The sequence below is a fragment of the Ascaphus truei genome, chromosome 17 (genome assembly GCF_040206685.1).
Source record: "Ascaphus truei isolate aAscTru1 chromosome 17, aAscTru1.hap1, whole genome shotgun sequence".
Lineage (NCBI taxonomy): Eukaryota > Metazoa > Chordata > Amphibia > Anura > Ascaphidae > Ascaphus > Ascaphus truei.
In genome coordinates, this window is record NC_134499.1 from 18,523,991 (window position 1) to 18,543,215 (window position 19,225).

General features: G+C 53.4%; 1 protein-coding gene across 3 annotated transcripts in view; it reads left to right on the top strand.

Moving 5' to 3' along the window:
• Positions 1 to 18,706, top strand: part of LOC142468055 (macrophage-stimulating protein receptor-like) — a 45,138-nt gene extending 26,432 nt beyond the window's left edge. For all 3 annotated transcript variants that reach the window (XM_075574137.1, XM_075574138.1, XM_075574139.1), the window contains 14 exons: positions 1,848 to 1,987; positions 2,208 to 2,378; positions 7,249 to 7,327; positions 7,817 to 8,038; positions 8,656 to 8,802; positions 9,189 to 9,351; positions 9,657 to 9,746; positions 10,171 to 10,377; positions 14,397 to 14,477; positions 15,356 to 15,537; positions 15,875 to 15,984; positions 16,480 to 16,645; positions 17,167 to 17,303; positions 17,596 to 18,706. In XM_075574137.1, coding sequence (XP_075430252.1) covers positions 1,848 to 1,987; positions 2,208 to 2,378; positions 7,249 to 7,327; positions 7,817 to 8,038; positions 8,656 to 8,802; positions 9,189 to 9,351; positions 9,657 to 9,746; positions 10,171 to 10,377; positions 14,397 to 14,477; positions 15,356 to 15,537; positions 15,875 to 15,984; positions 16,480 to 16,645; positions 17,167 to 17,303; positions 17,596 to 17,842 — 2,142 coding nt within the window. In that variant the 3' untranslated portion in view covers positions 17,843 to 18,706. The remainder of the gene's footprint in view (positions 1 to 1,847; positions 1,988 to 2,207; positions 2,379 to 7,248; positions 7,328 to 7,816; positions 8,039 to 8,655; positions 8,803 to 9,188; positions 9,352 to 9,656; positions 9,747 to 10,170; positions 10,378 to 14,396; positions 14,478 to 15,355; positions 15,538 to 15,874; positions 15,985 to 16,479; positions 16,646 to 17,166; positions 17,304 to 17,595) is intronic.
• Positions 18,707 to 19,225: the final 519 nt, after the last annotated feature.

The window sequence follows — 19,225 nt, forward strand, 5'->3', positions numbered from 1 at the left end:
CAGAGCGGGAAGCGCAGGGAGTCACAGAGCGGGGGGAGCGCAGAGAGTCACAGAGCGGGGAGAGCAGAGATTCACAGGGCGGGGAGCGCAGAGAGTCACAGGACGGGGAGCGCAGGGAGTCACAGGGCGGGGAGCGCAGGGAGTCACAGAGCGGGGAGAGCAGGGAGTCACAGAGCGGGGAGCGCAGGGAGTCACAGAGCGGGGAGAGCAGGGAGTCACAGAGCGGGGGAGCGCAGGGAGTCACAGAGCGGGGGGAGCGCAGGGAGTCACAGAGCGGGGAGAGCAGGGAGTCACAGAGCGGGGGGAGCGCAGGGAGTCACAGAGCGGGGGGAGCGCAGGGAGTCACAGAACGGGGGGAGCGCAGGGAGTCACAGAGCGGGGGAGCGCAGGGAGTCACAGAGCGGGGGGAGCGCAGGGAGTCACAGAGCGGGGGGGAGCGCAGGGAGTCACAGAGTGGGGGGAGCGCAGGGAGTCACAGAGCGGGGAGAGCAGGGAGTCACAGAGCGGGGGGAGCGCAGGGAGTCACAGAGCGGGGGGAGCGCAGGGAGTCACAGAGCGGGGGGAGAGCAGGGAGTCACAGAGCGGGGAGCGCAGAGAGTCACAGAGCGGGGAGCGCAGGGAGTCACAGAGTGGGGGGAGAGCAGGGAGTCACAGAGCGGGGGGCGCAGGGAGTCACAGAGCGGGGAGCGCAGGGAGTCACAGCGGGGAGCGCAGGGAGTCACAGAGCGGGGGGAGCGCAGGGAGTCACAGCGGGGAGTGCAGGGAGTCACAGAGCGGGGGGAGCGCAGGGAGTCACAGAGCGGGGGGAGCGCAGGGAGTCACAGAGCGGGGGGAGCGCAGGGAGTCACAGAGCGGGGGGAGCGCAGGGAGTCACAGAGCAGGAAGCGCAGGGAGTCACAGAGCGGGGAGCGCAGGGAGTCACAGATCGGGGGAGCGCAGGGAGTCGCAGAGCGGGGGGAGCGCAGGGAGTCACAGAGCGGGGGAGCGCAGGGAGTAACAGAGCGGGGAGAGCGCAGGGAGTCACAGAGCGGGGAGAGCGCAGGGAGTCACAGAGCGGGGGGAGCGCAGGGAGTCACAGAGCAGGGGGAGCGCAGGGAGTCACAGAGCGGAGGAAGCGCAGGGAGTCACAGAGCGGGGAGCGCAGGGAGTCAGAGCGGGGGGAGCGCAGGGAGTCACAGAGCGGGGGGGGAGCGCAGGGAGTCACAGAGCGGGGAGTGCAGGGAGTAACAGGGTGGGGAGCGCAGGGAGTCACAGAGCGGGGGGAGCGCAGGGAGTCACAGAGCGGGGGGAGCGCAGGGAGTCACAGCGGGGAGTGCAGGGAGTCACAGAGCGGGGGGAGCGCAGGGAGTCACAGAGCGGGGGGAGCGCAGGGAGTCACAGAGCGGGGGGAGCGCAGGGAGTCACAGAGCGGGGGGAGCGCAGGGAGTCACAGAGCGGGGGAAGCGCAGGGAATCACAGAGCGGGGGGAGCGCAGGGAGTCACAGAGCGGGGGTAGCGCAGGGAGTCACAGAACGGGGGGAGCGCAGGGAGTCACAGAGCGGGGGGAGCGCAGGGATTCACAGGGCGGGGAGAGCAGGTGGCGCAGGGAGACACAGAGCGGGGAGAGCAGGGGGCGCAGGGAGTCACAGAGCGGGAAGCGCAGGGAGTCACAGGACGGGAAGCGCAGGGAGTCCCAGAGCGGGGGAAGCGCAGGGAGTCCCAGAGAGAGGAGCGCAGGGAGTCACAGGGCGGGGGAGCGCACACACGCACACAGCATTACACACACATGGCAGTACACACAGCATTACACACACATGGCAGTGCACACAGGGAGCTGGCTGTATTCAGATCTCTAACTCTATCCCCAGGAGCCTTTTGTCACCTCTGTGTCCCCGTCCTTTGGACCCCTGGCTGGAGCCTCCAGAGTGACAGTGAGGGGACAGAACCTAATGGCCGGAGAGACCCAGAGAGTCTTAATCAACGGAACAAAATGCGAGGTGTACAGTGGGTGAGAGGGGTACCGTATATACACGGGGTGTATACAGAGAGGAGGGGGTATAAAATAAATATATATTATGCAGAGGAGGCGATATATACAGAGAGGAGGGAGTATATACACAGGGTATATATGAGTGGAGGGATATATATGGGTTATATGCAGGAAGGGGTATATACACGATGGTTATACACAGAGAGGTCTGGGTAACACATTTATCTGCCCCCCGCAGATCCTCCTGCCCCTCAGATGCTCTCTGCTGTGCATCTCCTGCGTCCTCCTCTCTGATCTCTGTCCCCGTCTCTCTCTGGTTGGACGACGCTGAGATCACAACCAACACACTGTTCCAGTACCGACCCAACCCGATCGTGCAGAGCATCAAACCCAACTGCAGCCTGGCCCAGTGAGACATAACCTGAGGGAGGGGTGGGGGGGTGGGGGTGTCTTACTGTCACATGACCTAGGGTTGCCAGGTGGCTACACACACACACACACACACACCCAGCCCGCTAGCAACAGCCCTACTCTCTCCGTGCTCTGAGAATTCCTTCGGCCCCCCAATCCAGTCAGGTCACTGTGTCCAGAGAGGTAATACCAGTATACACATACACATGCCCAGAGAGGTAATACCAGTATACACATACACGCCCAGAGAGGTAATACCGGTATACACATACACGCCCAGAGAGGTAATACCGGTATATACATACACGTGCAGAGAGGTAATACCGGTATACGCTCACACGCCCACAGAGGTAATACCGGTATACACATACACGCCCACAGAGGTAATACCGGTATACACATACACGCCCAGAGAGGTAATACCGGTATACACATACACGCCCAGAGAGGTAATACCTGTATACACATACACACCAAGAGAGATAATACCGGTATACACATACACGCCCAGAGAGGTAATACCGGTATACACATACACGCCCAGAGAGGTAATACCGGTATACACATACACGCCCAGAGAGGTAATACCGGTATACACATACACTCCCAGAGAGGTAATACCGGTATACACATACACGACCAGAGAGGTAATACCGGTATACGCACACACGCCCAGAGAGGTAATACCGGTATACGCATACACGCCCAGAGAGGTAATACCGGTATACACATACACGCCCAGAGAGGTAATACCGGTATACACATACACGCCCAGAGAGGTAATACCTGTATACACATACACACCAAGAGAGATAATACCGGTATACACATACACGCCCAGAGAGGTAATACCGGTATACACATACACGCCCAGAGAGGTAATACCGGTATACACATACATGCCCAGAGAGGTAATACCTGTATACACATACACACCAAGAGAGATAATACCGGTATACACATACACGCCCAGAGAGGTAATACCGGTATACACATACACGCCCAGAGAGGTAATACCGGTATACACATACACGCCCAGAGAGGTAATACCGGTATACACATACACTCCCAGAGAGGTAATACCGGTATACACATACACTCCCAGAGAGGTAATACCGGTATACACATACACTCCCAGAGCGGTAATACCGGTATACACACACACGCCCAGAGAGGTAATACCGGTATACACATACACGCCCAGAGAGGTAATACCGGTATACACACACACGCCCAGAGAGGTAATACCGGTATACACATACACGCCCAGAGAGGTAATACCGGTATACACATACACTCCCAGAGAGGTAATACCGGTATACACATACACGTGCAGAGAGGTAATACCGGTATACGCACACACGCCCAGAGAGGTAATACCGGTATACGCATACACGCCCAGAGAGGTAATACCGGTATACACATACACGCCCAGAGAGGTAATACCGGTATACACATACATGCCCAGAGAGGTAATACCTGTATACACATACACACCAAGAGAGATAATACCGGTATACACATACACGCCCAGAGAGGTAATACCGGTATACACATACACGCCCAGAGAGGTAATACCGGTATACACATACACGCCCAGAGAGGTAATACCGGTATACACATACACTCCCAGAGAGGTAATACCGGTATACACATACACTCCCAGAGAGGTAATACCGGTATACACATACACTCCCAGAGCGGTAATACCGGTATACACACACACGCCCAGAGAGGTAATACCGGTATACACATACACGCCCAGAGAGGTAATACCGGTATACACACACACGCCCAGAGAGGTAATACCGGTATACACATACACGCCCAGAGAGGTAATACCGGTATACACATACACTCCCAGAGAGGTAATACCGGTATACACATACACGTGCAGAGAGGTAATACCGGTATACGCACACACGCCCAGAGAGGTAATACCGGTATACGCATACACGCCCAGAGAGGTAATACCGGTATACACATACACGCCCAGAGAGGTAATACCGGTATACACATACACGCCCAGAGAGGTAATACCTGTATACACATACACACCAAGAGAGATAATACCGGTTTACACATACACGCCCAGAGAGGTAATACCGGTATACACATACACGCCCAGAGAGGTAATACCGGTATACACATACATGCCCAGAGTGGTAATACCTGTATACACATACACACCAAGAGAGATAATACCGGTATACACATACACGCCCAGAGAGGTAATACCGGTATACACATACACGCCCAGAGGGGTAATACCGGTATACACATACACGCCCAGAGAGGTAATACCGGTATACACATACACTCCCAGAGAGGTAATACCGGTATACACATACACGCCCAGAGAGGTAATACCGGTACACACATACACGCCCAGAGAGGTAATACCGGTATAGACATACACACCAAGAGAGATAATACCGGTATACACATACACGCACAGAGAGGTAATACCGGTATACACATACACGCCCAGAGAGGTAATACCGGAATACACATACATGCCCAGAGAGGTAATACCTGTATACACATACACACCAAGAGAGATAATACCGGTATACACATACACGCCCAGAGAGGTAATACCGGTATACACATACTCGCCCAGAGAGGTAATACCGGTATACACATACACGCCCAGAGAGGTAATACCGGTATACACATACACTCCCAGAGAGGTAATACCGGTATACACATACACTCCCAGAGAGGTAATACCGGTATACACATACACTCCCAGAGCGGTAATACCGGTATACACACACACGCCCAGAGAGGTAATACCGGTATACACATATACGCCCAGAGAGGTAATACCGGTATACACATACACGCCCACAGAGGTAATACAGGTATACACACACACGCCTAGAGAGGTAATACCGGTATACACATACACGCCCAGAGAGGTAATACCGGTATACACATACACGTGCAGAGAGGTAATACCGGTATACGCACACACGCCCAGAGAGGTAATACCGGTATACGCATACACGCCCAGAGAGGTAATACCGGTATACACATACACGCTCAGAGAGGTAATACCGGTATACACATACACGCCCAGAGAGGTAATACCGGTATACACATACACGCCCAGAGAGGTAATACCGGTATACACATACACGCCCAGAGAGGTAATACCGGTATACACATACACACCCAGAGAGGTAATACCGGTACACACATACACGCCCAGAGAGGTAATACCGGTATACACATACTGTACACACCAAGAGAGATAATACCGGTATACACATACACGCCCAGAGAGGTAATACCGGTATACACATACACTCCCAGAGAGGTAATACCGGTATACACATACACTCCCAGAGCGGTAATACCGGTATACACACACACGCCCAGAGAGGTAATACCGGTATACACATACACGCCCAGAGAGGTAATACCGGTATACACATACACGCCCAGAGAGGTAATACAGGTATACACACACACGCCTAGAGAGGTAATACCGGTATACACATACACGCCCAGAGAGGTAATACCGGTATACACATACACGCCCAGAGAGGTAATACCGGTATACACATACACGTGCAGAGAGGTAATACCGGTATACGCACACACGCCCAGAGAGGTAATACCGGTATACGCATACACGCCCAGAGAGGTAATACCGGTATACGCATACACGCTCAGAGAGGTAATACCGGTATACACATACACGCCCAGAGAGGTAATACCGGTATACACATACACGCCCAGAGAGGTAATACCGGTATACACATACACGCCCAGAGAGGTAATACCGGTATACACATACACTCCCAGAGAGGTAATACCGGTATACACATACACGCCCAGAGAGGTAATACCGGTACACACATACACGCCCAGAGAGGTAATACCGGTATACACATACACACCAAGAGAGATAATACCGGTATACACATACACGCCCAGAGAGGTAATACCGGTATACACATACACGCCCAGAGAGGTAATACCGGTATACACATACACGCCCAGAGAGGTAATACCTGTATACACATACACACCAAGAGAGATAATACCGGTATACACATACACGCCCAGAGAGGTAATACCGGTATACACATACACGCCCAGAGAGGTAATACCGGTATACACATACACGCCCAGAGAGGTAATACCTGTATACACATACACACCAAGAGAGATAATACCGGTATAAACATACACGCCCAGAGAGGTAATACCGGTATACACACACACGCCCAGAGAGGTAATACCGGTATACACATACTTGCCCAGAGAGGTAATACCGGTATACACATACACGCCCAGAGAGGTAATACCGGTATACACATACACGCCCAGAGAGGTAATACCGGTATACACATACACGCCCAGAGAGGTAATACCGGTATACACATACACACCAAGAGAGATAATACCGGTACACACATACACGCCCAGAGAGGTAATACCGGTATACACATACACACCAAGAGAGATAATACCGGTATACACATACACGCCCAGAGAGGTAATACCGGTATACACATACACGCCCAGAGAGGTAATACTGGTATACACATACAGTACATGTACAGAGAGGTAATACCGGTATACAAATACATGCCCAGAGAGTTAATAACGGTATACACATACACGACCAGAGAGGTAATACCAGTATACACATACACGCCCAGAGAGGTAATACCGGTATACACATACATGTCCAGTATTACCTCTAAGATTTCACTGGACAGAGTGTACAATAACCCTTTATTGTTAATCTGCCAGTTATCACATTCATTGTTTAGCAATGGGTCAGACAGGGGGCTCCGGTGAGGAGGGGGTGACCCTTATTGATTCTCCTCTCTCTCTCGCTCTCACAGGGGTTCCTCCCTCACTATTCGGGGGTATCACCTGGATTCTGTATCCGGCATCACCATTTGGTTCAAAGATATGAGCCAGGTGAGTGTAAACTCCCCACACCCCTCCCTCCAGTGTGCCCATCCCTCTCACCTCCACCTCCCCTCACTCCTACCTGTGCCCAACTTTGTCACCTGGGCCTGTCCTCACCCCTACCTGTGCCCACCTTTTATTTATAAAATGTTTTACCAGGAAGTAATACATTGAGTGACCTCTCGTTTCTCACCTGGACCTCCCTTCACCCCAACCTGAGCTTACCGCTCTCATCTGGACCTCCCCGCACCCTTACCTGTCACCAGCCATCTCACCTAGGACCTTCCGTTACCCCTACCTGTGCCCATCCCTTCCACCAAAACACCTCCCCCATCTCTCTGTGACCCCCTCCCCACCTCTCTCTGTGACCCCTACCTCCAGAATCCCTTCCACTTCCATGACACCCCCTCCAGAACCCCCGAACGGCTCTGTGACCCTGTCACCCACATATAAGATAGGACAGTCCTGTCCCTAACTCCCTTCCCCTGTCACCCCCAGTACTGTGAGCATGTCTTTCCCCTGGAGATGGTGTGTCGCGCCCCCCACTTCACGCTCTCTGAGAACTCCCCCTTCGTGTACGGGAACCTGAGCGTGGTGCTGGACGGTGTTAGATACTCATCCCCACAACCCTTCCGCTACCTCCGGGACTACCAGGTCTACCCGTTTGAGCAGGACGGCGGGCGCAACCGGCTGAAGAAAGGAGACGAGATCAAGGCCCATGTAAGAGAGCTTTACATGGAGTGTGTCAGAGGGCAGTTTCTTTGTACGCATCGTGGTATGTGATGGGCAGTTTGTATGGGGTGTGAGGGGGCAGTTTCTCTGGGTGAGATGTGAGGGGCAGTTCTTTACAAAGGTGGAGTGTCAGAGGTAGGTTGACTGGAGGGTGTGGTGTGAAGGGGCAGTTTGTATGAGTGCATGTGAGAGAATATGATGGGCACTTTCTTTACAGATGAGGTGTGAGGGGCAGTTGTCTGTGTAGTTGGGGTGTGTGGGGCAGTTTGTTTTGGTGGGGTGTATGGGGCAGTTTGTGTAGGTGGGGTGTGTGGGACGTTTGTGTGGGAAGGTTTGTGTAGGTGGGGTGTGGGGCGGTTTGTGTGTGTGGGGCGTGTTGTGTAGGTGGAGTGTGTGTGGCGTGTTGTGTAGGTGGGCTGGGTAGTGCAGTTTGTGTAGGTGGGGTGTGTGGGGCGTGTTGTGTAGGTGGGGTGTGTGGGGCGGGTTGTGTAGGTGGGGCGTGTTGTGTAGGTGGGTTGGTAGTGCAGTTGTGTAGGTGGGATGTGTGACACGGGTTGTGTAGGTGGGGTGTGTGGGGCGGTTGTGCTCACTCCTCTCCCCCTCAGCATAAGTACTTGGACCTGCTGGGTCGGTGCCTGTATATCTCCATGACAGTTGGGGGCAGAGAGTGTCACCCCAAAGTGCTGAAAAACGAGATCACCTGCCGCGTCCCCAAGGACCTGGTCATTCCCTCGGAGGGGGCACCGGTACAGGTGTGTGTGCGCGTGCGCAGTGTGTGTGCCTGTGCTTGTGAAGTGTGTGCAAAGGGGCGTGATGTTGACTTGGTCAGTGTTGTGATGTTGTGTTCTCCCCAGGTGTGTGTAGACGGGTCCTGGGCAGTGTTGTTGTGTTCTCCCCACGTGTGTGTAGACAGGTCCTGGTCAGTGTTGTGATGTTGTTGTCCTAGGTGTGTGTAGACGGGTCCTGGTTAGTGTTGTGATGTTGTGTTCTCCCCAGGTGTGTGTAGACGGGTCCTGGTCAGTGTTGTTGTGTTGTCCCCAGGTGTGTGCAGACAGGTCCTGGTCAGTGTTGTGATGTTGTTGTCCCAGGTGTGTGTAGACGGGTCCTGGTTAGTGTTGTGATGTTGTGTTCTCCCCAGGTGTGTGTAGACGGGTCCTGCACGGACTTGGGCCGTGTGGTTCTGGACAGTGTGCTGGACCCGGTGGTGGGTATTGTTCTGGGCAGTGTGGGCTCCCTGCTGGTCGGTGGAGCACTCCTATTCCTGCTCCTGAAACATCGCAAGAAGAAGAAGAAGAAGCCAGGTGAGAGTGGGGCATATTATCACACCTTATGAGTAGGGTTACCAGGGGGTGTCTCACGTCAGGTGTAGGGTTACCAGGGGGTGTCTCACCTCAGGCGTAGGGTTACCAGGGGGTGCCTCACCTCAGGCGTAGGGTTACCAGGGGGTGCCTCACCTCAGGCGTAGGGTTACCAGGGGGTGCCTCACCTCAGGCGTAGGGTTACCAGGGGGTGCCTCACCTCAGGCGTAGGGTTACCAGGGGGTGTCTCACCTCAGGCGTAGGGTTACCAGGGGTTTCTTTATAACGTGTGTCCTGCTTGGTTTCAGTGATGGAGAATTTGGAATTATTATCCAACCATAATCGCGAGACTGTCATGTCCCCAAACCCCACGCTGCACGGAGACTACAGGGAGTCCTGTAAGAGACCACTCCCCGCTCTTCACTATCACATACTCTCTCCATTTCCTCATCTCACTAACACTCTCTTTCTCTCCCCCACTGTCCCTCCTCTCTCTCCCTTCTCCCTTTCCCACCTTCTGTTCCTCTTCCATTCTCTCTCCCCCCTCCCCCTCTCTTCTCTCTCTCCCCCCTCTCTTCTTTCTCCTCCCTCCCCCCTCTTCTCTCGCTCCCCCTCTCTTCTTTCTCCTCCCTCCCCCCCTTTTTTTTCTTTCCCTCTCCTTATCTCCCCCTTTCTTCTCTCCCCCTCCCCTCTTCTCTCTCTCTCTCTCTCCCCCCACCTCCTCTCTTCTTTCTCTTTTCTTCTCTCTCTTCCCCCCTCTACTCTCTTCCCCTCCCCCCCAACTCACCCTGCCCCATCTCTCTCTCTCTCCCCTGCACACAGATATCCCCAGCAGCAGCTCTGGTGGGCTGACCTTATATGGGGGTGGGTATTTGGGGGGCAGTGGTGGGGTGGGCTCCAGCATGCCCCTGCTGCTCTCCCCCACCTTGCTGCTGGACAGTTTGAGGCCGGAGCTCTTGGAGGAGGTGAAGGACGTCCTAATCCCACAAGAACATCTCACCATGCACAGCGATCGCATCATTGGGAAAGGTCAGCCACAGGGCCACGGACCCCACACACAGGGTCACACATGGTCACACGGGGCCACGGAGCCCAAACGCAAGGTTACATGCAGATGTGGACTCCGAACATAGGGTCACGGACCCCAAACAGAGGGTTACACGAGGGCTCTGGTTCCCAAACATAGGGTCACACAGGGGGCCACGGACTCCAAAAACAAGCTCACACAGAGCCCAAACACAGGAGACCACGGACTCCAAAAACAGGCTCACACAGAGCCCAAACACAGGGGGCCACGGACTCCAAAAACAGGCTCACACAGAGCCCAAACACAGGAGACCACGGACTCCAAAAACAGGCTCACACAGAGCCCAAACACAGGGGGCCACGGACTCCAAAAACAGGCTCACACAGAGCCCAAACACAGGAGACCACGGACTCCAAAAACAGGCTCACACAGAGCCCAAACACAGGGGGCCACGGACTCCAAAAACAGGCTCACACAGAGCCCAAACACAGGGGACCACGGACTCCAAAAACAGGCTCACACAGAGCCCAAACACAGGGGGCCACGGACTCCAAAAACAGGCTCACACAGAGCCCAAACACAGGGTGCCACGGACTCCAAAAACAGGCTCACACAGAGCCCAAACCCAGGGGGCCACGGACTCCAAAAACAGGCTCACACAGAGCCCAAACACAGGGGGCCACGGACTCTAAAAACAGGCTCACACAGAGCCCAAACACAGGGGGCCACGGACTCCAAAAACAGGCTTACACAGCCCAAACACAGGGTGCCACGGACTCCAAAAACAGGCTCACACAGAGCTCAAACACAGGAGACCACGGACTCCAAAAACAGGCTCACACAGAGCCCAAACACAGGGTGCCACGGACTCCAAAAACAGGCTCACACAGAGCCCAAACACAGGGGGCCACGGACTCCAAAAACAGGCTTACACAGAGCCCAAACACAGGAGACCACGGACTCCAAAAACAGGCTTACACAGCCCAAACACAGGGTGCCACGGACTCCAAAAACAGGCTCACACAGAGCTCAAACACAGGGTGCCACGGACTCCAAAAACAGGCTCACACAGAGCTCAAACACAGGAGACCACGGACTCCAAAAACAGGCTCACACAGAGCCCAAACACAGGGTGCCACGGACTCCAAAAACAGGCTCACACAGAGCCCAAACACAGGGGGCCACGGACTCCAAAAACAGGCTTACACAGAGCCCAAACACAGGAGACCACGGACTCCAAAAACAGGCTTACACAGAGCCCAAACACAGGGTGCCACGGACTCCAAAAACAGGCTCACACAGAGCCCAAACACAGGGGGCCACGGACTCCAAAAACAGGCTTACACAGAGCCCAAACACAGGAGACCACGGACTCCAAAAACAGGCTCACACAGAGCCCAAACACAGGGGGCCACGGACTCCAAAAACAGGCTCACACAGAGCCCAAACACAGGGGGCCACGGACTCCAAAAACAGGCTTACACAGCCCAAACACAGGGTGCCACGGACTCCAAAAACAGGCTCACACAGAGCCCAAACACAGGGTGCCACGGACTCCAAAAACAGGCTCACACAGAGCTCAAACACAGGAGACCACGGACTCCAAAAACAGGCTCACACAGAGCCCAAACACAGGGTGCCACGGACTCCAAAAACAGGCTTACACAGAGCCCAAACACAGGAGACCACGGACTCCAAAAACAGGCTCACACAGAGCCCAAACACAGGGGACCACGGACTCCAAAAACAGGCTTACACAGAGCCCAAACACAGGGGACCACGGACTCCAAAAACAGGCTTACACAGAGCCCAAACACAGGGAGCCACGGACTCCAAAAACAGGCTCACACAGAGCCCAAACACAGGGGACCACGGACTCCAAAAACAGGCTTACACAGAGCCCAAACACAGGGGACCACGGACTCCAAAAACAGGCTTACACAGAGCCCAAACACAGGGGACCACGGACTCCAAAAACAGGCTCACACAGAGCCCAAACACAGGGGACCACGGACTCCAAAAACAGGCTCACACAGAGCCCAAACACAGGGAGCCACGGACTCCAAAAACAGGCTCACACAGAGCCCAAACACAGGGAGCCACGGACTCCAAAAACAGGCTCACACAGAGCCCAAACACAGGGAGCCACGGACTCCAAAAACAGGCTCACACAGAGCCCAAACACAGGGGGCCATGGACTCCAAAAACAGGCTTACACAGAGCCCAAACACAGGGAGCCACGGACTCCAAAAACAGGCTTACACAGAGCCCAAACACAGGGGGCCATGGACTCCAAAAACAGGCTTACACAGAGCCCAAACACAGGGTGCCACGGACTCCAAAAACAGGCTCACACAGAGCCCAAACACAGGGGGCCACGGACTCCAAAAACAGGCTCACACAGAGCTCAAACACAGGAGACCACGGACTCCAAAAACAGGCTCACACAGAGCCCAAACACAGGGGGCCACGGACTCCAAAAACAGGCTCACACAGAGCCCAAACACAGGGGGCCACGGACTCCAAAAACAGGCTCACACAGAGCCCAAACACAGGGGGCCACGGACTCCAAAAACAGGCTCACACAGAGCCCAAACACAGGGGACCACGGACTCCAAAAACAGGCTCACACAGAGCCCAAACACAGGAGACCACGGACTCCAAAAACAGGCTCACACAGAGCCCAAACACAGGGGGCCACGGACTCCAAAAACAGGCTTACACAGAGCCCAAACACAGGGGACCACGGACTCCAAAAACAGGCTCACACAGAGCCCAAACACAGGGTGCCACGGACTCCAAAAACAGGCTCACACAGAGCCCAAACACAGGGTGCCACGGACTCCAAAAACAGGCTCACACAGAGCCCAAAAACAGGCTCACACAGAGTGCCACGGACTCCAAAAACAGGCTCACACAGAGCCCAAACACAGGCTCACACTTGGGGCCACAAACCCCAAACACAGGCTCACAAGGGGCAGTAAGCACTTGATTAATAAAATAATCTTTCAAGGTTGTTACTGGAGCAATAAAGCACTGCAGGGTAACACAGGGCAATAAGGCACGTAGGCACTACAGGGTCACACTGGGCAATGAGGCACTGCAGGGTCACACGGGGCAATAAGGCACTTAGGCACTGCAGGGTCACACAGGGCAATAAGGCACTTAGGCACTGCAGGGTCACACGGGGCAATAAGGCACTTAGGCACTGCAGGGTCACACGGGGCAATAAGGCACTACAGGGTCACATGGGGCAATAAGGCACTTAGACACTGCAGGGTCACATGGGGCAATAAGGCACTTAGGGTCACACGGGGCAATAAGGCACTGCAGGGTCACACGGGACAATAAGGCACTTAAGCACTGCAGGGTCACATGGGGCTATAAGGCACTTAGGCACTGCAGGGTCACATGGGGCAATGAGGCACTTAGGCACTGCAGGGTCACACGGGGCAATAAGGCACTGCAGGGTCACACAGGGCAATAAGGCACTTAGGCATTGCAGGGTCACACGGGGCAATAAGGCACTGCAGGGTAAGATGGGGCAATAAGGCACTGCAGGGTCACACAGGGCAATAAGGCACTAAGGCATTGCAGGGTCACACAGGGCAATAAGGCACTGCAGGATCACACGGGGCAATAAGGCACTGCAGGGTCACACGGGGCAATAAGGCACTTAGGCACTGCAGGGTCACACGGGGCAATACAGCACTTAGGCACTGCAGGGTCACACGGGCAATAAGGCACTGCAGGGTCACACAGGGATATAAGGCACTGCAGGGTCACACGGGGCAATAAGGCACTTAGGCACTGCAGGGTCACTGCTGTTTTACTGCATTAAAGAACCTATAGTAACATAAGAAATTCCCCTGTATAAGAACAGATCCCATGTGCCCCTTTCTTTGGGAATATGTAGGATGATATGGGGGAGGGGGGTCCCAGGATACATGTTGAGGTGCCTGCTGGCGTGTGGGATCCCTGTGTAACCCATGTTGTGTGTGACTCATGCCTCCCCCTGCAGGTCACTTTGGGAGCGTCTATCATGGCACCTACCGGGATGAACATCAGCGAGAGGTGCACTGTGCCGTCAAATCTCTGAACCGTGAGGACACACAGGGTCATTGTGGGAAAGAGTTGCCATCCCCATGGGCGTTATGGGAAAGAGTTGCCATCCCCATGGGCGTTATGGGAAAGAGTTGCCATGCCCCTGGGGCATTATGGGAAAGAGTTGCCATGCCCCTGGGGCATTATGGGAAAGAGTTGCCATGCCCCTGGGGCATTATGGGAAAGAGATTGTTTTGTGCTGAGTACTTTGGGATGGCATCATTGATTTCCCCGTAGTTCTTAGATTTAATAAGCTGTCCCCTGGCCCTGTGATATTATGGGAAAGGGTTATTGAATTTCACTTAGTATTATATGATGGCTTTTTATAGTATTATGGGATTTAAAGGTTGCTTTGTATATTATGGGATGGATTTATAGGCTCTCTGTAGTATTAGGAGTGGGTTTATAGGCTCCCTGTAGTATAAGGGGATGGGGTTATAGGCTCCCTGTAGTATAAGGGGGTGGGGTTATAGGCTCCCTGTAGTATTCGGGATGTGGTTATATGCTCCCTGTAGTATTCGGGATGGGGTTATAGGCTCCCTGTAGTATAAGGGATGGGGTTATAGGCTCCCTGTAGTATAAGGGATGGGGTTATAGGCTCCCTGTAGTATAAGGAATGGGGTTATAGGCTCCCTGTAGTATAAGGGGATAGGATTATAGGTTCCCTGTAGTATAAGGGGATGGGGTTATAAGCTCCTGTAGTATTTGGGGTGGGTTTATAGGCACCCTGTAGTATTAGTTTTTTTTAGGCTCCCGGTAGTATAAGGGGTGGGTTTATAGGCTTCCTGTAGTATTTGGGGATGACTTCGGGGTATGTCCTCGCAGTCCTGCCTGATGTAGGACCTGTCAGACCCCGTCTCTCTCCCCCCTCCCCAGGTATCACGGATGTGGAGGAAGTGGAGGAGTTTCTTCGCGAGGGGATCCTGATGAAGAGCTTCCACCACCCCCATGTCCTATCCCTTATTGGTATCTTCCTGCCACAGCAGGGCCTCCCCCTGGTGGTGCTTCCATATATGTCGCACGGGGACCTGAGACATTTCATCCGCAGTGAGGAAAGGGTGAGACCCCAAAACTAGAGACTGTGGTACACCCCCTCTCCAAGACTGGGGCTTTTCAGAACTACCCCATCCCATCAATACTGAGGAACCCTGAAACTAGCACCAACTCCCCTTAAGACTGGAGCATCCCAAAACTAGTACCCCCACAAAGTCAGTGGCACCCAAGACTTCAGGACAGACAACTTGAAAACTGAGCCCCTCAAACTTCCCTGATTATAAGCTCTACACTGGACTCCCATTATCTTCCTCAGTGAAGTTACTACAGCGCCTATTGAATCTACCTCCACTTACTCCACTCCTCTTCCCCCTCATGACTTCTTCCTCCCTGTCCTCCCAGAACCCCACGGTGAAAGACCTGGTTGGGTTTGGGCTGCAGGTTTCCCGTGGGATGGAATACCTGGCACACAGAAAGTTTGTGCATAGAGATTTGGCTGCCCGGAACTGCATGTGAGTAACAGTGGGGAAGAAGGGTTGTGGGGGGAAAGGGGGTGGGGGGCGGCATGCTATTGGTCTGATATTGATGGAAACATACCCCAGTGGGAGAGACAGACCTTCCAATTGTTTCATTTTGCCAGGTTATGACAGATCCAATGTGATCATTGTTCCTGTAAATATACAGGTAAATAAGAATTTTAACCCAGGTGAGTGTTAGGACCTGCTTTCGGTCATGCCTTGTAAGTGGCAGCAGGCTTAAGATGCTTTGGCCAAAGGGTTAAACTAAATGACCCTTTTTACAAGAGATATATAGGTATTGCACTGTGTATTTTTGTCACAATGGAAGTAGCTTTGGGCATTTTTGTTTTTTGTTGTATACCACCATGCATTGCAGCAGAGAGCCCTTGTAGCTGTGCGTCCCCAGCATGCATTGCAGCACTGAGCACTTGTGGTGGTGTGTTCTCAGCATGCCTTGCTGCAGTTGGTAGCCGTGTTTCCGTGTTCCAGGTTGGATGAGACATTCCACGTGAAGGTGGCAGACTTTGGGCTGGCACGTGATGTGTTTGACAAGGAATATTACAGTGTCCGGCGTCACAAGAACACTAGGCTGCCCGTTAAGTGGATGGCGCTGGAGAGCCTGCAGACCCAGAAATTTACTACCAAGAGTGACGTGGTGAGATGGGAGAGGGTATGGGTAGTAGGAAGTCACGGGGAGACATGGTAAGAGACCCCAAGGAGCAGGGAGTCACAGGAAGGAGCCACGGAGAGTCACAGGAAGGGACCTCGGAGTCACAGGAAAGGGGTCACAAGGAGCAGTAAGCCACGGGGAGTCACAGGAAGGGACCACAAGGCGCAGAGAGCCACAGGAACCTAATGCATGAGGAGAGAGCATGCAATTTCCCACAGAGACGCAGTAAGCCACAGGGAGAGGCCACAGAGAGCAGGGACAAAAGAGAAGCATAGGATGGGAACCCCAACAAAGGGGTCACAGGGAGCTACAGTGGAGGGACAATGGGGGAGCACAGATTAGGGGGTGCCCCGGGGAGGAAAAATGTGAATTATAAGGAGAGACCATGGGTAGACTTGGATAACCGGAACCCACAGGAAGGGAGCTACAGTGGAGCAATGAGGAGAGGGGAACAGGGAGAGCAGTGCAGTTATTCTGTATGCACTCAGTGTGCTATCTGTCCCCAGTGGTCATTCGGAGTTCTGCTGTGGGAGCTAATGACGCGGGGAGCACCACCGTATCCTGACGTGGACCCTTACGACATCACCCGATACCTGTTCAGAGGAAGACGCCTGCCACAGCCAGAGTACTGCCCTGACCCGCTGTAAGTATTAATATCACCAGATTTGAGTACTGCTCCAACCTTATTTATGTGTCATAACCACCGGTCTGAGTACTGCCCCAACCCACTCTGAGTATTAATACAACCAACCCAAGTCTGGCTCCAACCCTTTACTAGTATTTATACCATTGGCCCCATCTTATTGTTAACATTGAGCGATTTACGGTGCACCACAGAGTGAGAGAGAGCCATGCACCTTATATCAAGAGATGAGCCTCAGAGAGAGGGAGAGCCATGCATGTCCCAAGTGACAGCCCCCCTCCTACCCCCTTAGGTACTCTCTCATGCTGCTCTGCTGGAGTCAGCGGCCTGAGGAGCGACCGTCCTTCATCCAGCTGGTCAGTGACATGGAGGGGATCTCTAACGCCCTGCAGGGGGATCACTACATCAACCTGAACGTCACCTACATCAACATGGAGCGCGACGAGGCCTTCCCCCCACCGCCCCCCGCCTCGGAGGACGAGCTGGGGGAGACATCATCCGGGGAGACATCATCCGAGGAGGACGGGCCAAAGGCATAGACTGGGGAGCACCTAACCCACCTCTGGCAGCATAGGGGTCAAAGGGTGGGACGCCCCTTTTCCCCTCCCCCTGCCCCATTAAATGGGGACCTCAAGGTGGCAAAAATTAAGGGGCAGATACTGACCAATCAGGACCCTTCGTTGGACACCGCTCCCTGCTGTGCAAGGAGCTTTTGGAGTCTGAGCCCTCTGATTAGCTGGGACTGTTGTCATGGATACACCAGATCAGCCCACCGCCTCACTTTTGGAATGTACCATTTGTGCACAGTTCACGGAAGAGGAGGGGGCTCATGATGCAATACTTTGTTATCCGAGGGCACAGGGTTTCTCCCTCTCGTATGATAAAACATGGGCTCAACTTGTAGAGACCACCGAAGTTTTAACTTTGCTGCGTCCCCCCCCACTTCCATGGGTGTCTATTCCTGCAGTGCCTTATTGCCTAAGGAGAGGAAGCCACCGACCTTGATAAATTATAGGACAAATATGGGTCATGCAGGAGCCAAATGTCAGAGGTACTTCAAGGGCAATAACAATGGGGCCAGGTACCTGCATTAGGATGTTATAGAGAAATTGTGGGGGCAATAAGGCATTCAGGAGCTGGGTAACTATCAGTGAATATCACTCTCCAGCGTGCCTTACTAGTTTTGGGGGTGGGGTCCCCCCTCTCTGCAGCTCCCACTACAAAGACTTGCGAAAGTGACATACTTGAAGTGTATATGGATGTATAATGTGTGTATATATAGGATTTTGTTTCCGTGGGGATATTTGTATATGGAGATGTGATTGGGGGGTCCGTTATCTGACTGGTTTAACTCTTCCCTTCTCTACTGCTAAGGGGGAAGTGGAATTAAACGGTCACAGTAATATCGTTTCCATCTGTATGTTCACTGGATTCCTGCATCAGAGAGAGAGAGATAACTGTGCGTCTTATAATGAGAAGAGTAGAGTGAGAGATAGCTGTGAGTGTGTGACGGAGTGGCCTGTAGGCGAGGTCAGTTAAGAGTCCATACATGCATTTTAGGTTGAACCAAAACGTTGAGTGATTTATTTCTCCACAAACACCACATTGGGCACACTGTCCATTTAAGGCAAAACACAAAGCATAAAAAGAAAGCCTACTCAACTTTGGAGACTAAATAAACAGTACAGGCCCTAACTATCGGACTGGCTGGACAGGCCAGTTCGCAGTCCAAAACACATAACATACTATCAGGGAACAATGTATATGAAAGTCTACCTTCGAATGCTGGTCCGGCGTCTCTGGATTCCCCAGGCAAACTTCAGATGCAACCGAAGGGATTCCTGCGTGATCCGGCTGGAGAGGAGGAATCAGGAGAGCACCGCAGCAGAAAGTGGGGACCAAACCATGAAGTGCAGTAAAAC